This window comes from Phyllostomus discolor, chromosome 13, assembly GCF_004126475.2.
Source record: "Phyllostomus discolor isolate MPI-MPIP mPhyDis1 chromosome 13, mPhyDis1.pri.v3, whole genome shotgun sequence".
NCBI classification, from domain to species: Eukaryota; Metazoa; Chordata; class Mammalia; order Chiroptera; family Phyllostomidae; genus Phyllostomus; species Phyllostomus discolor.
Genome location: NC_040915.2, coordinates 17,919,231 through 17,934,242, shown reverse-complemented (window position 1 = coordinate 17,934,242; position 15,012 = coordinate 17,919,231). Strand labels below are relative to the sequence as shown.

The following is a 15,012-nucleotide window of genomic DNA, read 5'->3' as shown; positions in this document are numbered from 1 at the left end:
TGTAAGGGAAGCAACAGATAAATGTTTCCTTCTCTCCCTCTCCCTCTCTCTCTCTCTCCCTCTCTCTCTCTCTCTCTCTCTCTCTCTTCTTTGTCTCCCTCCCCGCTTCCTCCTCCTTTCTCAATAAACAAATCCTCAGGTAAGGATTATAAAGAAAAAAAGAATGGAAATGATGTACAGTTCTTAGAATGAGGAATCATTATGATGTATAGCAATGGTGATATAAAAAGTGAATGAAAGGAAAAGCTGAAAACTAAGACTGATTGAGGAAATTCAAAATTAAAGAGTGAATTTAAGAAAAAATTTAAAGGTTTTGCTGAAGGATGAAGGAAAAAGGGTGGGGAATTAAATTTCATTTTCTATTTGTTTCAGCTAAAAATACTAAACCTAAACTAAACTGGTACTAATAAAATTAAAAATTATAAACTCTTTTCTTCACTAACGTATAAGAAATGTCTCCTAATTCAGAGACAAAAATTAAAATTAAACCCCGGGGTTTGTATACAATGTACCTATATTCTCACACACACACACAAAAATACTGCCAATTTTTTAAAAGTGGCCTTTTTCTTTATTACCATTTTAAATAAAGAACATTAAAGTGAACTTTCTATTAACTTTGAGAATAAAACAAAAGGACTGGATCATAAACATATGCTAAGTGAAGTTTTATGTATAGTTCTATTTTTCATAATGTTTAAAGAAAGCAATGGAAAATTCATTTAGTTAAGGAAGTTACAGCATGTATTAAGTTTAAATTGGTATAAATGCTGCCATCTGCAGGACCACTAAACCTATTAAGTCAGCACTAGAAATTCAATGCCTAGAATAGGGTAGGGCAAAAGTAGGTTCGCAGTTGTAATACCAGTAAGTAATACAATAACTAATGAATACAAAAATAAACTCTGTTTCATGTACTCACAACTGTAAACCTACTTTTGCCACACCCTGTATTGGGTTGGCCAAAAAGTTCATTTGGTTTTTTCTGTACAATGGCTCCAGTAGTAGTGCTTACTTATCTTTAATTTCATTTGAAATAATTTTTTAGACTGTATTGTGACAGCTGTCACATCAGCATTCATTTAAAAAAACATCAAAATTGGTGAATTTTTGTGTAGCCATTTTAATACTGAAGATGGGAGAAAAGCAACATTTTCAGCATATTATGCTTTATTTCAAACAAGGTAAAAATGCAACAGAAACACAAAAAAGATTTGTGCAGTGTATGGAGAAGGTGCTGTGACTTATTGAATGTGTCAAAAGTGGTTCTCGAAGTTCCACGCTGGAGATTTAGCACTGGATGATGCTCCATGGTCAGATAGGCCAGTTGAAGTTGATAACGATCAAAGCAAGACATTGATGAAAAGCAATCGACATTATACCACGCAAGAGATAGGTGACATACTCAAAATATCAAAATCAAAAAGGTTATTGGTGAAAATGAAAAACGTGTCCTTTATTTTATGGGAAAAAACCAGATGGACATTTTGGCCAACCCAATAGATAAACTTTATCCTCAAAGACTGTTCTCCAAAATAAACCCCCCCCCCCCAAGAAATTTTAACTATATGACTTCAGCAGAAGAAAATCAAATCTCTTTGTATTTAGGCATAACTGTCATTGTTTATCAACTGGGGCAACACAGAGCTCTTGTATCAAATACACACCACACTGAAAGGTCATGTGTGTTTCTTCTTATGCTGAAAGATAAACTTCAGGTTTTCTCTTTGGGGGATTATTACATGCATATCATGAAGACTCACAAAATAACCACATATTTAAGTTTTTAATCTTTTTAAAGGGAGCATTTGTTCAATTTAGCTACAACTCTATTCTCAAATTATAGTCTATTTATAGACTCTAAGATTATAGACAATAAGTAGACTATAAAATCTAGTCTACTCATAGAGGTAGAAATCCTATAATCCTAATCCAATTTACTAGGCCCATTTCCACCTCTTATGCCAATATTTACCTAATTTTTTCACGCCTTTTCTTCAGCTTTTGACTATCCTTTCCTTAATCATACCCATTAGAACCACACACATCGCTATTTCAAAAAGAATTTAAGGCTCCAAGATAAACTGCATCTAAATCCCTCCTGTTCACCTTAATGCCAAATTAATATAATTAATATTACATACGAGAGACAGATCTCAGTGTATATAAAACCAAAGATTTGAAAAAGAGAGAAGCAAGTCTTTTTCACTAAAGCACCTTGGAGGACAAAATTAAAGGGAAAATGAGAAAAAAATGAACATTAATATAAAAGATGGCTTACTATATACAAATATTAATATTTCTTTCTATAAAACACTACCTCCCTTTCCAAAGAATCTTATCTTAGACAAAATTTTACAGCCTATCTAACTCAAATTCTCTTCCAACTGATCTACAAAATGTCATTAGTGCCTGCCATTTATTAAATGTCTTTTGCTTCCAAACCTCCTATGTAACACCCCATCCAGTCCAATGCTCACCACCACCTGTTCTAACATTTGATAGGTAGGGTCACAGAACAAAGACCACAACATCAAAATGGAGCTGTAGTTGAATGAATTTTATTGTGACAAAACTGCACTTTCTACAGAAATGAATTTTGCTATTCTGTACCTTTCACTCACTGGTCCTATTTTAAAAACCTCTAAAGCAAAATAAGTCCTTTCATAGACAGCCTTCCAAATACTTCAAGAACACTATGCTACCTCTCAATCTTCTCTCTACAGAATTAACAACCCCAGCTCCTTCACATCACTCAGAATCTAGGATCTGGTCTTAATACTGTCCCTGACCCTAAAGCAGACCATGACGGCAGGATGTTTTCAAGAATGTCAAGCTATTCTGTATCACTTAGTTTTCTACAAAAAGTATGTCCAAAGAGGGAAGTATCCAAGTACATGTCTTATGTTTAATTTAGAAAAAGGGCAATCCCTATTATCAGAGAAAACACTTTTGGTTTTCTAAACTTTTTATTGGGTATTTAATACCTAACACTATGTCAGCAACATGTAAAAGGTTTTTCTACAAAAAAATCCCACTAATTCTTGAATACCTTGCAGGTTTCTTTCCTGCAAGGTACAGCATCTAAAAGCATTCTCTTCACAGAAAAAGACAATTAGAGCAATAGTGATAATTAAAATGTGTCTAAGTCTAAAAAGCAGCAGTATCACAATCCTATTCTTACACAGAAACTAGTACAAAAGTGGCAATACCAGACAGTGAGAGAAATGTAAAATTGGAAGACAAGAGGCCTAGGTTCTGTTCATCTTTGCTACAAACTAGCCCTGTGTACTTGACCTAAGGTATCAATATTTTCAACTAGAATACTAGGGGAATAGACCATGGATTAAGGATTAAATGTGTGACAACAGCAAATGCAGTCCAATTAGGATTGCTCAACATCATCACTGCTTAATCCCTACAAGAGTAATTATACTCCACAATCTTTTAATTCCTTCCCTAGATGTAAGGATTTCCCCTAAGACAAAAAATAAATAAAAAAGAGTAATTCACCATAATTATCTAAATGTTTAAATGGTGCATGTTGTACTTTACTTCACAACTGTTACAAGGGAAACTTGCAATTTGTTTCAGATAAATTTTTTTGCAATTAATAGCTCACACTTTCATTCCAGTATAATTTAGTTATTAACAGCATGGTATTTGGATCTGAAGTGCTCAGGCTCAAATCCCGGCACCATCACTTATGAGCTGTGTGACCATGGACAAGTAATTTAACCTGATTCCGTACCTACCTCATAAGACATTTGTGAAAATTAAATGACTTACATGTAAAGTAATTAGAACCATACACAGTATGTAATAAACCACTCAGCTTGTGTTAGCTATCAATGACTTGTGATCTCAACTTCATAGACTCAATCCCTTTAAAATATTGCATTTAGAACATATTTACACAAGATAATCACTTTTAATTCTTTGAGGCCACTATTCAAAATGAGTGTAACTTTAAATGTGGCTCTAATTTTAAGACATGTAAACAACAACAAAAAGGACATTTACCAAAACTGAAGAGAAAATACTCCAGTTAGCCATGAATCGTTCAAAAAAACGTTTCAAACAGGTGAGATTCAAGGCAAATTTCAAATGCAACAGACACATGAGAACAAACTGACAGTATGAAAACATAGCTGGAAAGACTATTATAACCTATTGGTTTACCTGGAAGTGGAATTGGCATGCCAGGAAGAGGAACACGAAACGGAGGTACCATTACTGGTGGAAACGCAGGTATTGCTGCCGCTGGCTGAGGCACCGAATGAGGGACAGCCGGAGGTAACGTCTGGGGGTGCGGCTGGGGAACGGTTTGCACAGGTGTGGCTGTAGGAGCAGGAGTTGAAACACTAACTGTAGGCGTGGCAACTGAAACAGCAGAACTTGGAGTCTGATCTTGTGTTGTGGGTGCTGATAAAAGATAGAACAAAAATATGTATCATTCCTTCATAAACCATTTTACTAGAGTCAATCATCATTCACTCATTCAGTAAGTATTTTAAGGGCCCATTCCATGCACTGCAAGAGATTTGTAACAAGGTCTCTCTGTCTTCAAGAAGCTTGAACATAGTTAAATGAAATATAAAAAACAACTAAAATACAAAGTGAAATGGGATAAATGTACAGGAATGTAAACGAAGACCCAAAGACCATTTCTAACTATGACAGGGTACAGAAAATTTTATGCAGTGATGGTAGGCTTTGAAAGATTAAGATTTCAATAAGAAAAATGACAAAGTGAAAGGAGAAAATAAGCACACAGTGGGAAAAGTAAGTAAAAGCAAAGAGCAGGGAACAAGGAACTGTTCAGAAAACACTAGGCACAGAACCAGTGAGTTATGGAGGGAAAGGTAGGCCAGAGGCACCAAGGAGAAGGCCTTGAACAGAAGACTAAGGAGTGTGTATTTTACTGGGTAGGGAAAGGAAGGAACTCATGTAAATGTAGAAAAATGGTCTAGAAGAATACACACGAAAATATATTAACTCATGACATCTGTGTATGCCTTTTACTTTTTTTACTATATGTGCTTCATTAGTCTGCATTTTTAATAAGAATGCATTCACATGTTATTTGTATGATTTCATTAATGTAAAAGGAGTGTGAGGGAGGCTGCCTGAAGGTTTCTGTATTGAAGACTAATAATCAGTGTTCATTTGTTGAATTAACTTGGCAGATGCATAGGAAGAAGAAGAGGAAGAACAGAGGTGGGAAAATCAATTTCAATATATCTGGAATTGTCCAAGCAAAAGAGAACAGAGAGAAAACTAATGACTGACTGGATAGGAACAAATGGAATCAAAACAACTTGGTTTTCTCTAAAATTACTTAAAAAAAGGAAAAAAAAAAAAACAGAAAAGAAATGCCCAGGTTGCCAGCATAAGAGACAAGAGAATGAGGAATTCAGGATAATTTGGTTCTGCTAACACATTATTTTTAAATATTGAAAATAAAATATTCCAGCCCTGATCTAGTAATCACATTTAAAATCAAATTGTAACCTAAAAATAAAATTTGTATTTCAATTTTTTAAAGTGTCAGTACTCAAATATTAGAAAGCATTTTTTATTTATTCATAACCCATATAATTCCAAAACAAAGTTCATTTTGGTGACTCACTGGCAAGAAATACATCATCTTTTCCTTGTTGTAAAGAAAAATGTCAAACTCTACCTATATTGAACTAAGAATGAATTTACCAAATAAAACAAAACAGTGCTTTCCCAATGTTTGTGCCAATTATATTCTAAGGGAAAACACACTGTTTAATACAAACCACCCGGTACTCCAACTGACAAAATTTGTCAGAATCTTTTTTCAGTGCCTGATAATGAAAAAAACTCACTTAGGCTGGGAGATGTGAGCAATTTCATACTAGTTAATAAGGGACTCACCTTGGCTAAATAGACAGCAGGGCCAACAAGTATCTTCAGGGGCCCAGGAATGAATTGTTGGTCTAGCATAGACCTAGCCTTAGGGTACAGTATCATATTAATATAATTTTATAACAATGTGAAAAATACAAAGTACATGCAACATTTGCCCAGTCCCATACATATACCATTTAGCATTTGTAATCTACAGTAATGGCTGAGAAATATCTAGTTATTCTTCCCAACTTCCCTGAGAAGTAGGATTTATCAGCATTCTTCACAAACTTGCACAGGATTAAATGAGTTTATGCTCATCTGGAGTTAAAAATATAAATACCTCAATTTTTAGCCCCATCTACCCAGGTCTACACTGCAGTTCACAGAATTACATTTTTTAAGATATTATGGCAATAGTATTTAGATGGAATTACCAAAATTTGATACAAAGTACTGTGGTCAGGAAAACAAAATGAGTCATAGAGGCATCAAATTTCAAGTAGAAAGGAATACCCAATGGGGATGGCAAAAAGTATTCACGCAACCCATTTCTCTTGCTGACACAGGGTTTTCTGATTTGATAAGTAGAAATAAGTCAGGAGAGGAAAAGGATAAAGGCAATAAAAGAATTAAATGGAAACTGGGAAAAAGGCAGCTAGGACTTTATAGTGGGTACATTCCTACTCATTCCATTTGCTAAAATAACTAGTGAAACACCAGGCCTCAAAATACATTACGAACCCAGCCTCAGATCTCAACTAAAAAAGACAAGTGACTATAACAGATGGAGAAACATTAAGACTGTAGCAGGACAATACTGCATGACACTGAATCAAGTGAAATAAAAACAGACGTCAGGAACACTCAGAAAGACATCAAAATTGATGTTTAAAGGCAATGAAAAGAACGTAATTTTGCTATTCTGTTCTTAGAATAAAGGCCTCCCAATCACTGAAGGGCAGAGCAAAAATGACAAATGGGAGTTCTGAATAGAGTAGCTGACAATCCCAAGATAGTGATGGGCCCAAAGACCACCCTGATATAGAAATGAAATACACACTAGCCCTGGCCGGGTAGCTCAGTTGGTTCGCGCATCATCCTGTTCTGCCAAGGTTGTGGGCTTGATCCCCAGTCAGGGCACATACAAGAATCAACCAATGAATGTATAAATAAGTGGAACAACAAATCAATGTTTATCTCTCCCTTCCTCTTTCTCTCTAAAATCAACAAAAAAAATTCAAAAAACGGAATACACATAGGATAAAGTGTTTGGATACCCACCTTCCTCAATACAAGGTATTTCTCCTTCCTGAGAAGGCAGGGAACAAAACGTAACACAGAGCCTCCGCATAGAACCATGCTGCTGTTGTTAATCTCCCCTCTCCCATTACCACCACAGGTACCCCATAAACCACGAGTTTCCGGCCTTGTCACGCAGGTTTTAGAAGCACTGACCTATAAAACGGCAAAGACCCTCAACCAGCTAGCTGCTGACTTCCATATCAGAATTCACTGTTACATTTCCATATCAGAGTTTACCTCAGCTACAAAAGAAAACAGACTTGTAAAGCATTTATATCTTCCCTAATATGTACATTTTTGTCTAAAAATTATCAGGTAGGGCCTTTAAAAAACTGTCTCCATAGTACATGTACCTTATTTCTTAGGTTACTTCTTGTATCAATAAAGTCAAATTTGAATCTACTATGATTAAATTTCTCATATAACACATTCCTTACAATGTAATTTACACTAATAAATCCAAGGTCCCTGGGGAAAGGGGCACTTTTCATTCTTATTCCCATCTCTATTATCCATGCAGCAAAATAATCCAAATTATAATCACCCTGTGGGGATATGTATGTATTTACGTAATAGTATCATAAACCACCAAATTAATAAAATCATTATTTAGCCCTGGCTGGGTGGCTCAGTTGGTTTGAGCATCATCCTGTGCACCAAAAGGTTGTAGGTTCGATTCCTGGTCAGGTTGCAGGCAGAGGTGCACACAAGAGACAACTGATTGAATGTTTCTCACTCACATAAATTGATTCTCTCCCCCTACTGCCACCTCCACTCCCATCCTGCCTTTCCTCTCACTCTAAAATCAATAATAAAGCCCTGGCTGGTATGGCTCAGTGGACTAAGTTCCCGCCTGAGAACCAAAGTGTTGCTGGTTCAATTCCCTGTCAGGGCACATGCCTGGGTTGCAGACCAAGTCCCCAGTAGGGGGCACGTGAGAGGCAACCACACATTGATGCTTTTCTCCCTCCCTTTCAAATGAAATCTTAAAAAAAATAAAGATAAAATCAATAATAAAAAATATCCTTGGGTGAGAATTTAAAAAATTCTTTTAAATCATTATTTAGCCCTGCCTGGCTGGTGTGGCTCAGTGGATTAAGCGCCAGCCGGGAAACCCAAAGGTCACCGGTTTGGTTCCCAGTCAGGGTGCCTGCCTGGGTTGCAGATCAATGTTTCTCTCCCTCTTTCTCCCTCCCTTCCCCTCTCTCTAAAAATTAGTAAGTAACTTTAAAACATCATTATTTAAATATTCTGGGGCTCAATTTCAACCTGTAGAGTAAGTAGCAACAAATAAAACATAGCAGTGTAAATACTAATGACAATCTTTTAAGCAAACTAATAGATTCTTCTTTCTTCATCCCTGTATTCTATTTATCACCTCTCATCTTTTCAGATAAGATCTAACCTTTGAGCCTCTGTGACTTTATACCTGAAAATTCTCCTACCTTTCTCACTGCTTCTTTTTCAACTCATTTCAACTGCCTATATACCACTCTAGGACCTAACCACTTCTATGTAAGATTACTGAAAACTTCCTAGTAAGTTTCCAATTTCAACACTACCCAAAAATTGAGCAGGAAAACATCTTTCAGAATACTGCATTTCTACAGCCTCCCTAGACCTGCCTGAGTCACCCATTTGCCTGGTTTTTAAAACACTTCATAACCTGATTTCACTCTTATTCAATTTATTGGCCAATGTATACGTTCCCACCTCAAAAGAGCCCCTTAACAATCCCACAAACTACATTTATCCTCATTTCCTGAACTTTGTTAATGCTCCTCCCCCTCAACTTGAAACATCTTTTTGAACCTATTCAAATTCTACCACAAATCCTTCATGATCAACCTCAATACCCATGTAGTTTACCCCCTTGTCTCTCCATTTTCTTGAATTGTTACATCTTCTATTTTAACTGTATAATTTTGCGCACTATATTCTGTTTTACAGGCATTATGCTGGCCTCCTCAATTAGAAAGACTGGAAGTTCTAGAAGATAGGAACCAAGACTTCCACTGACTTTGCCAAGCCCACAGCACCCAGCAATACTGTTAACCAAGTTGAATAGATTAACTTGCACTTCCCCAGTTTTGATTCATTAATTGCAACTGGGCACATAATCCCTTCTAATAATGTAAATTTCTGTTCTTCTTTAACCCAAACATCTTAGGTCAAAAATGTTTTTAAAATATCAAGGATAATACATGAAACACTAGGATCAGTTTGCAATGCAGTCCCTACTTATCCATTTCCCTAGTCCCCAAAAAGGAAAACACATGCTGGCTGGTACTCACTTGATACTGTCTGCGAAACCGAAGAGGCAGTTGTCGTGGTAGAAGTGGTAGAGGATGGGGTGGATGATGATGCTGAAGTGGATACTGCAGGTGCTGGGCTACTGGTTGTAGGGGTGGAAGCTCCTACTGCTTGTGCTTGCACCTGCACTTGCGCCTGGGCCTGTGCCTGAGCCTGTGCCTGAGCCTGAGCCTGAGCCTGGGCCTGGGCCTGGGCCTGTGCCTGAGCCTGTGCCTGTGCCTGGGCCTGGGCCTGAGCCTGAGCCTGGGCCTGAGCCTGAGCCTGGGCCTGGGCCTGGGCCTGAACCTGTGCCTGGGCTGCAAGCATAGGTGTCAGTTCTGACTGCTGAATAACCTTAACTCCATCTGGCTTGCTCCATGCAGATTCACGTGTCCGAGCATTATAATAATAAACCTGTAGAGGAAGCAAAATCACTGGTATCATAGAATCTGTCAACTATCATTAAAAAACAGTAATGCAACTACATTTTGTCTTAAAAGTTATTGAAAAAGAAACTTAAGAGAAAACACATCAAAATTGGCTGTTCGGATATTCTGAGACAGTAGGTAACACACACATAAAAAGGAAAACCAAAAAAAAAAGGAAAACCAAGATTATTTTTGTGCAAAGAAGTTACATAGCAGGTCTGACTGCAAACCTTAGAAAGCCCTGCTTGCAAAGTTGACTCTTGGCTGGCACCTGGAAACTTGGATTTTGGGAAGGTTACCACCATTCCCTAACTGGTTAAGAACAGCTTGCTGTGCCCAAACTGCTTACACGATAATGCAGTTTATGCTAAACATCTGCTTTCCCGTTGGGAGTTTAGAATTTTGGTTATGTGCTGGGCAGATGGCACCAGTCCCCAGTGACAACTCCTGACTCTCCAGCTGAGGCTAGCTTCTCTGGTAGACAGTCCTCCATGTATTTTGTCACAATTCCAAGCTGGAGAAAATATACACACTCTACATGCTCCGGAGTGGATTCTTGGAAGCTTGTGCTTCATTTCCTCCAGGTTTCGCCCCATGCCCCTTTTCCTCTTGGCTGGCTTTGCTTTGTACCCTTTCACTGTAATCAGTCTTAGCTGTGGGTACAACGAACATGCTGAGTCCTGTGGGTCCTCCTAGTGAACACTAAACCTAGGAGTTGTTTGGGGACCCATGGCACATATTTAAAGCACAAGCTTCCAAACCACAGGTAAACATACGTAGGCACTCCATTCTGCACAGAAGTCCAATCCAGTGAGCCTTTCCTGAAGTCCTACCCCACGCCCTGCTCACCCCAGGCTCATTCTTATTATAATTGGCAGCAAGAATACCGTCAGTCATTAATCTCAATCTGCCAGAACTCTCTAAGTCTTACTCTTCTGTTGCCAAGAAGATAACAACCTGAATACATCTTCTAATTTACCTTCCCATCTGGAGTTTTGTTTTCCACCCATATCTCTTCAGTCGGAGGCAGAGCTGGAGTACCAGGAGCAGTCACAGGCGGCATTCCGGGTGGAAACATCATGCCCGGAGGAGGAGGCATGGTTCCCATGGGTGGAGGCATGAAAGGTGGTCTCTGTTAATTCACAAGAACAGTCAAGGTCAACTTGCATTTATCTTTTCCCCTTCAAATTACTAAATTCTACCCAAAAGTAAAGCACTGTAAGAGAAACTGAACTAGCCTGCTAGTTCATTCAAATATATTCATCTACTATGTGTAAGCGAAGTTTCTCTGTAAAAATGGTTACTAAACAGACTGAAAAGAAATACATTAGCTTACAGTAGTTAGTTCTGGGTAATAGCATTACAGGTGAATTTTGCTTCATTCTTTATACTTCAAAGGGAATTTTCATATTCTAAGCACTAGATTACTTTCAAGAGAAATTGATTTTTGTACCTTTTAATACCAGGCACACCAATGCCTCCACACTTCACTTACAATAGGAACCAACCAAAGAAGAAACATAATTTGACAAGTAACATAGAAAAAAAATCAGATATACCTAATCCTTCCTGTTCCTACAAGAAACAACATGTTACATAGAAAAATATTCATAATTTTCTATTTTTCAAGTAACAATAATATATAGTTCAGCAATGACATAAGCACCACTTAAATTTAGAAGATACAGTAAAATAGTTATCCATTTTACTTTTAGTGGAATATAAGAATTTAAATGGTGTATATTACCTAAAAATTTTTTTTCCTGGTGTCATTACTAACTCAATCCTATCTCTGATAACTCTTCAGTCATTCTTTAGTGACTGCTGACACAACCTACGACCCTGAGCCACACAATCCAACTGTAACTGCTACACCTCACTTACTAAAGCAGACACGTGGTTTAACATTGTAACAACAGATTTTGAACAGGAATTAAAAGATGTCCTTTATAATATATAAGTAAAAATAAAATTCAATTATCCAAAGCACCTTAATCTGGATAACAGAATTGACACTATGCTAATAATGTGAAACTGTACTTCATTTTCTTAAAAATATTTTCTTCCTCATACTCAGGTTTTTTGTCAGTTCAGTATCTTTCAAGCATCAGCACACAGACTCACATTCTCTAAAACATCCCCTCAAACACATCTTGTGCACATTAGCTGGAAATCTCTTGGACTTAATGTAAAGCCACACGATTATCTATCAAGACCAGAAAAGCATCACATCTGTTATATTTCTATTAGAGGGTTACATTAGTCCACTGCATTTTTATAATATTCTGCAAGTAGCTCTAACTCTTAAAGGTACGAATTAGAATCAATTCATATGCAACAAGTTATACCAGAGTCAACAGGTCAAAAATCTATTTCTTATTCTAAGCTTCAAGAAAATATAAAACTTTTAAACAATCTGTTTAAGGGGATAGGGGCTATACAAGGAAGTCAATAAATTTATTAAACAAAGTATTAAAACCGCTGTCTCTTCCATAAATACTACCCTATCTAAATAGAATTAACATTACTCAAGTAGTACTTTATTATCTTTTGCCATTTTTAGTAAGTTTTCTTGACTATGCTAATGAAAGGCAGCAAATGCCAGTATATTTATTTGGTTTCAGAATTGTAAAGGCTGGATAAACTGAGAAAACTGAGGTACACACCTAAACCACCCCCCACCCCAAATCACAATCTCAGAAGGGGGCGTCTGCAAGATGACACCTTCATGACTTCATTTCAGACCCGAACTGACTCTACACTAGAAAGGGGTATATGCCTCAGGTTAAAATGCCAGACATGTTTTTATTTAAAGAAATCTCACAATAATTCTATTTCTAAAATTAGAAAACACCCCCCCCCAACAATGTTCTTACAAAATGTGTTTGTTGTTCTAGGTTCCATTCTAGGCTTCATTTGTGGCAAGAATCACTCAGAATATATATACACGTATATATTTATACTTAATGACAAAATGTATCATTGAAAATAAATAGCAATAACTAAAAGAGTAATAAATTTCAAATTTCATTTCCCATAGAGAAGATGAATTACTAAAGACAATTCCCAGGGATAAAGACAGGTAAGAATTACTCTATTTAATACTACCTTCCTGTGTATTATCTTTTTCTATCTAAATTCCCATTCTAAATTCCTATTCAAATTACGGTTACCACTACTTTTGGAGCAACACGTTAATGTATGGATTACATTTTTCTATCAAGTGAAACTAAGAACACAGTTTTTAAGGCAAAACTGATATATAATAGTGTTACTAACAACAATGAAGTAGAGCAACCTCTCCATCCTTTACCTGAAGGTGTGGTGGGCCCATGGGTGGAGGAATCCCTCCCGGAGGAGGCATTGGCGGCATGTTAGGATCAAAAGGAGGACGTCCAAAGGGGGGCCGCGGCGGTGGGGGAGGGCCTCGCATCATGCCAAACGGAGGAGGAGGTCTCATGAGAGGTGGTGGGCCTCGCATCACTGCATTTGGTGGGGGAGCTGGGCCTCGAAACCTCAAGGCCTGCTGTTGAGCCATCCTAATGTGGAAAACAATGAATAAATTTTTCTTTCCCAAAATTACAAAAATATAGCTACTGATCTCTAATCACATCAAATTTAATAGGCCCTTAGGAGCAAGTATAGTTGGAAAGTCATTCTTTTGCAATCATCATGGTAAAAAGTGCATCAGTAAGAATGCTCAATAGACACTAGATCTAGAAGGAAATCTGGATGAAGAGGATATCTGGATGGTCTTAAAATCTGTCTCCCCTCATGCTGGTTATGATTTGCAAGGGAAGATGGAAAAAACCCCTATGTAACAGGGAAATCGCGCAGCACCTTGACCAGGGGATCTAAATTAACACCATCTAAAAAAGATAGATGGACATCATCTGAATGGGAGGGACACAACATCACCTATTTCAGGCAAGAATGTGTAACCTCGAATTAATAATGAGAAAATATTAGACAAACACAAAATACGAAATGTTCTATTGAAAAGGGGGGAGCAGAGGCTATGTTGTTCAGAAATACAGAAGTTATACATAAAAGACAAAGGCAAGCTGTGGAAATGTTCTACATTAAAGGAGCTGAAGAGACATGGCAATACAACATTAATTCTAGACCAAATCCTGTACTAGAGGGAAGAAATGCTATGAAAAAATACTGGATTGATGGACAGCACTGGTACATGAACAACAGGTTAAAGCACTGCACCACTGTAAACTTATCAAGTTGGTAACTGCGCTGTAATTAAGCAAAATACATACTTAAGTATTTAAAAGTAAAGGGCCTTGGTATATGCATCTTACCCTCAAACAGTTCAGTGTAACAGAGAGCATGCGTGCGTGCAAATAATAAAGCAAAAAAGGTAAAACATTAACACTAAGTGTACTATCTTTATTTTTTGCAACTTTCTGTAAGTTTGACATTACTTCCAAATACAAAGTTTTTACAGGGATGGAGTTAGCAACTTAAGAAATCACTATATTTCTCTATCTAAAGAGAAAGGTTTTTTTCTCACAGCACCCCACCCCATCCTCTAATCTCTAGTTAAATACCCTAGTTTATGTTCTCCATGGTCTTTAAGCAGATATGTAATATCGCATGTTATTTTTTATCTGTCTCCTCTCACAAGTGCTTTCTAAAAAAATTAAAACTGTTCAGTCTTAACAGTAATTACTATGTGTAAGGCAGTGCTCTGAGCTCTCTTTAAGTCATTTAATCATCATAACAACCCTATGAGAGAGACACTATTATCAACCTTGTTTTACAGATGACAGACACTAAAGGCACTCAGAAATCAAATAACTTGCCCAAGGCCACCAAGCTGGTTCGGTGGAAAAGCCAGTATTCAAACACAGGCAAATAGCTCTTACAGCTCTTAAACACTGCATCATGCTGTCTACATAAGCAAGCCCCTTTGGAGCAGGAATTCTGTCCGTCCTGTTCTCCCTTAAATCTCCAGCACATAGTTAGGTCTGCACAGAGAAGGCCACAGCAAGTATTTGTTGAATGAACAAACGAATACTCATGGAGGTGATAGCTATGCTACTCACAAATAGGGTAGGTAGAATCTTATAAAGCTTATTTTTACTATAATTTG

At 37.2% G+C, this 15,012-nt stretch overlaps 1 protein-coding gene across 5 annotated transcripts in view; it reads right to left on the bottom strand.

The window, feature by feature from the left end:
* TCERG1 (transcription elongation regulator 1) overlaps positions 1–15,012 on the bottom strand; it is a 59,079-nt gene that overhangs the window by 39,554 nt on the left and 4,513 nt on the right. For all 5 annotated transcript variants that reach the window (XR_004900497.1, XM_028527158.2, XM_028527157.2 and 2 more), the window contains exons 2-5: positions 13,219–13,444; positions 10,885–11,037; positions 9,480–9,891; positions 4,183–4,425 (exon numbers count right to left, since the gene is read on the bottom strand). Coding sequence is in view for 4 of the 5 variants with exons in the window: in XM_028527158.2 (XP_028382959.1) it covers positions 4,183–4,425; positions 9,480–9,891; positions 10,885–11,037; positions 13,219–13,444 (1,034 nt within the window). In the remaining variant the exon portion in view is untranslated. The remainder of the gene's footprint in view (positions 1–4,182; positions 4,426–9,479; positions 9,892–10,884; positions 11,038–13,218; positions 13,445–15,012) is intronic.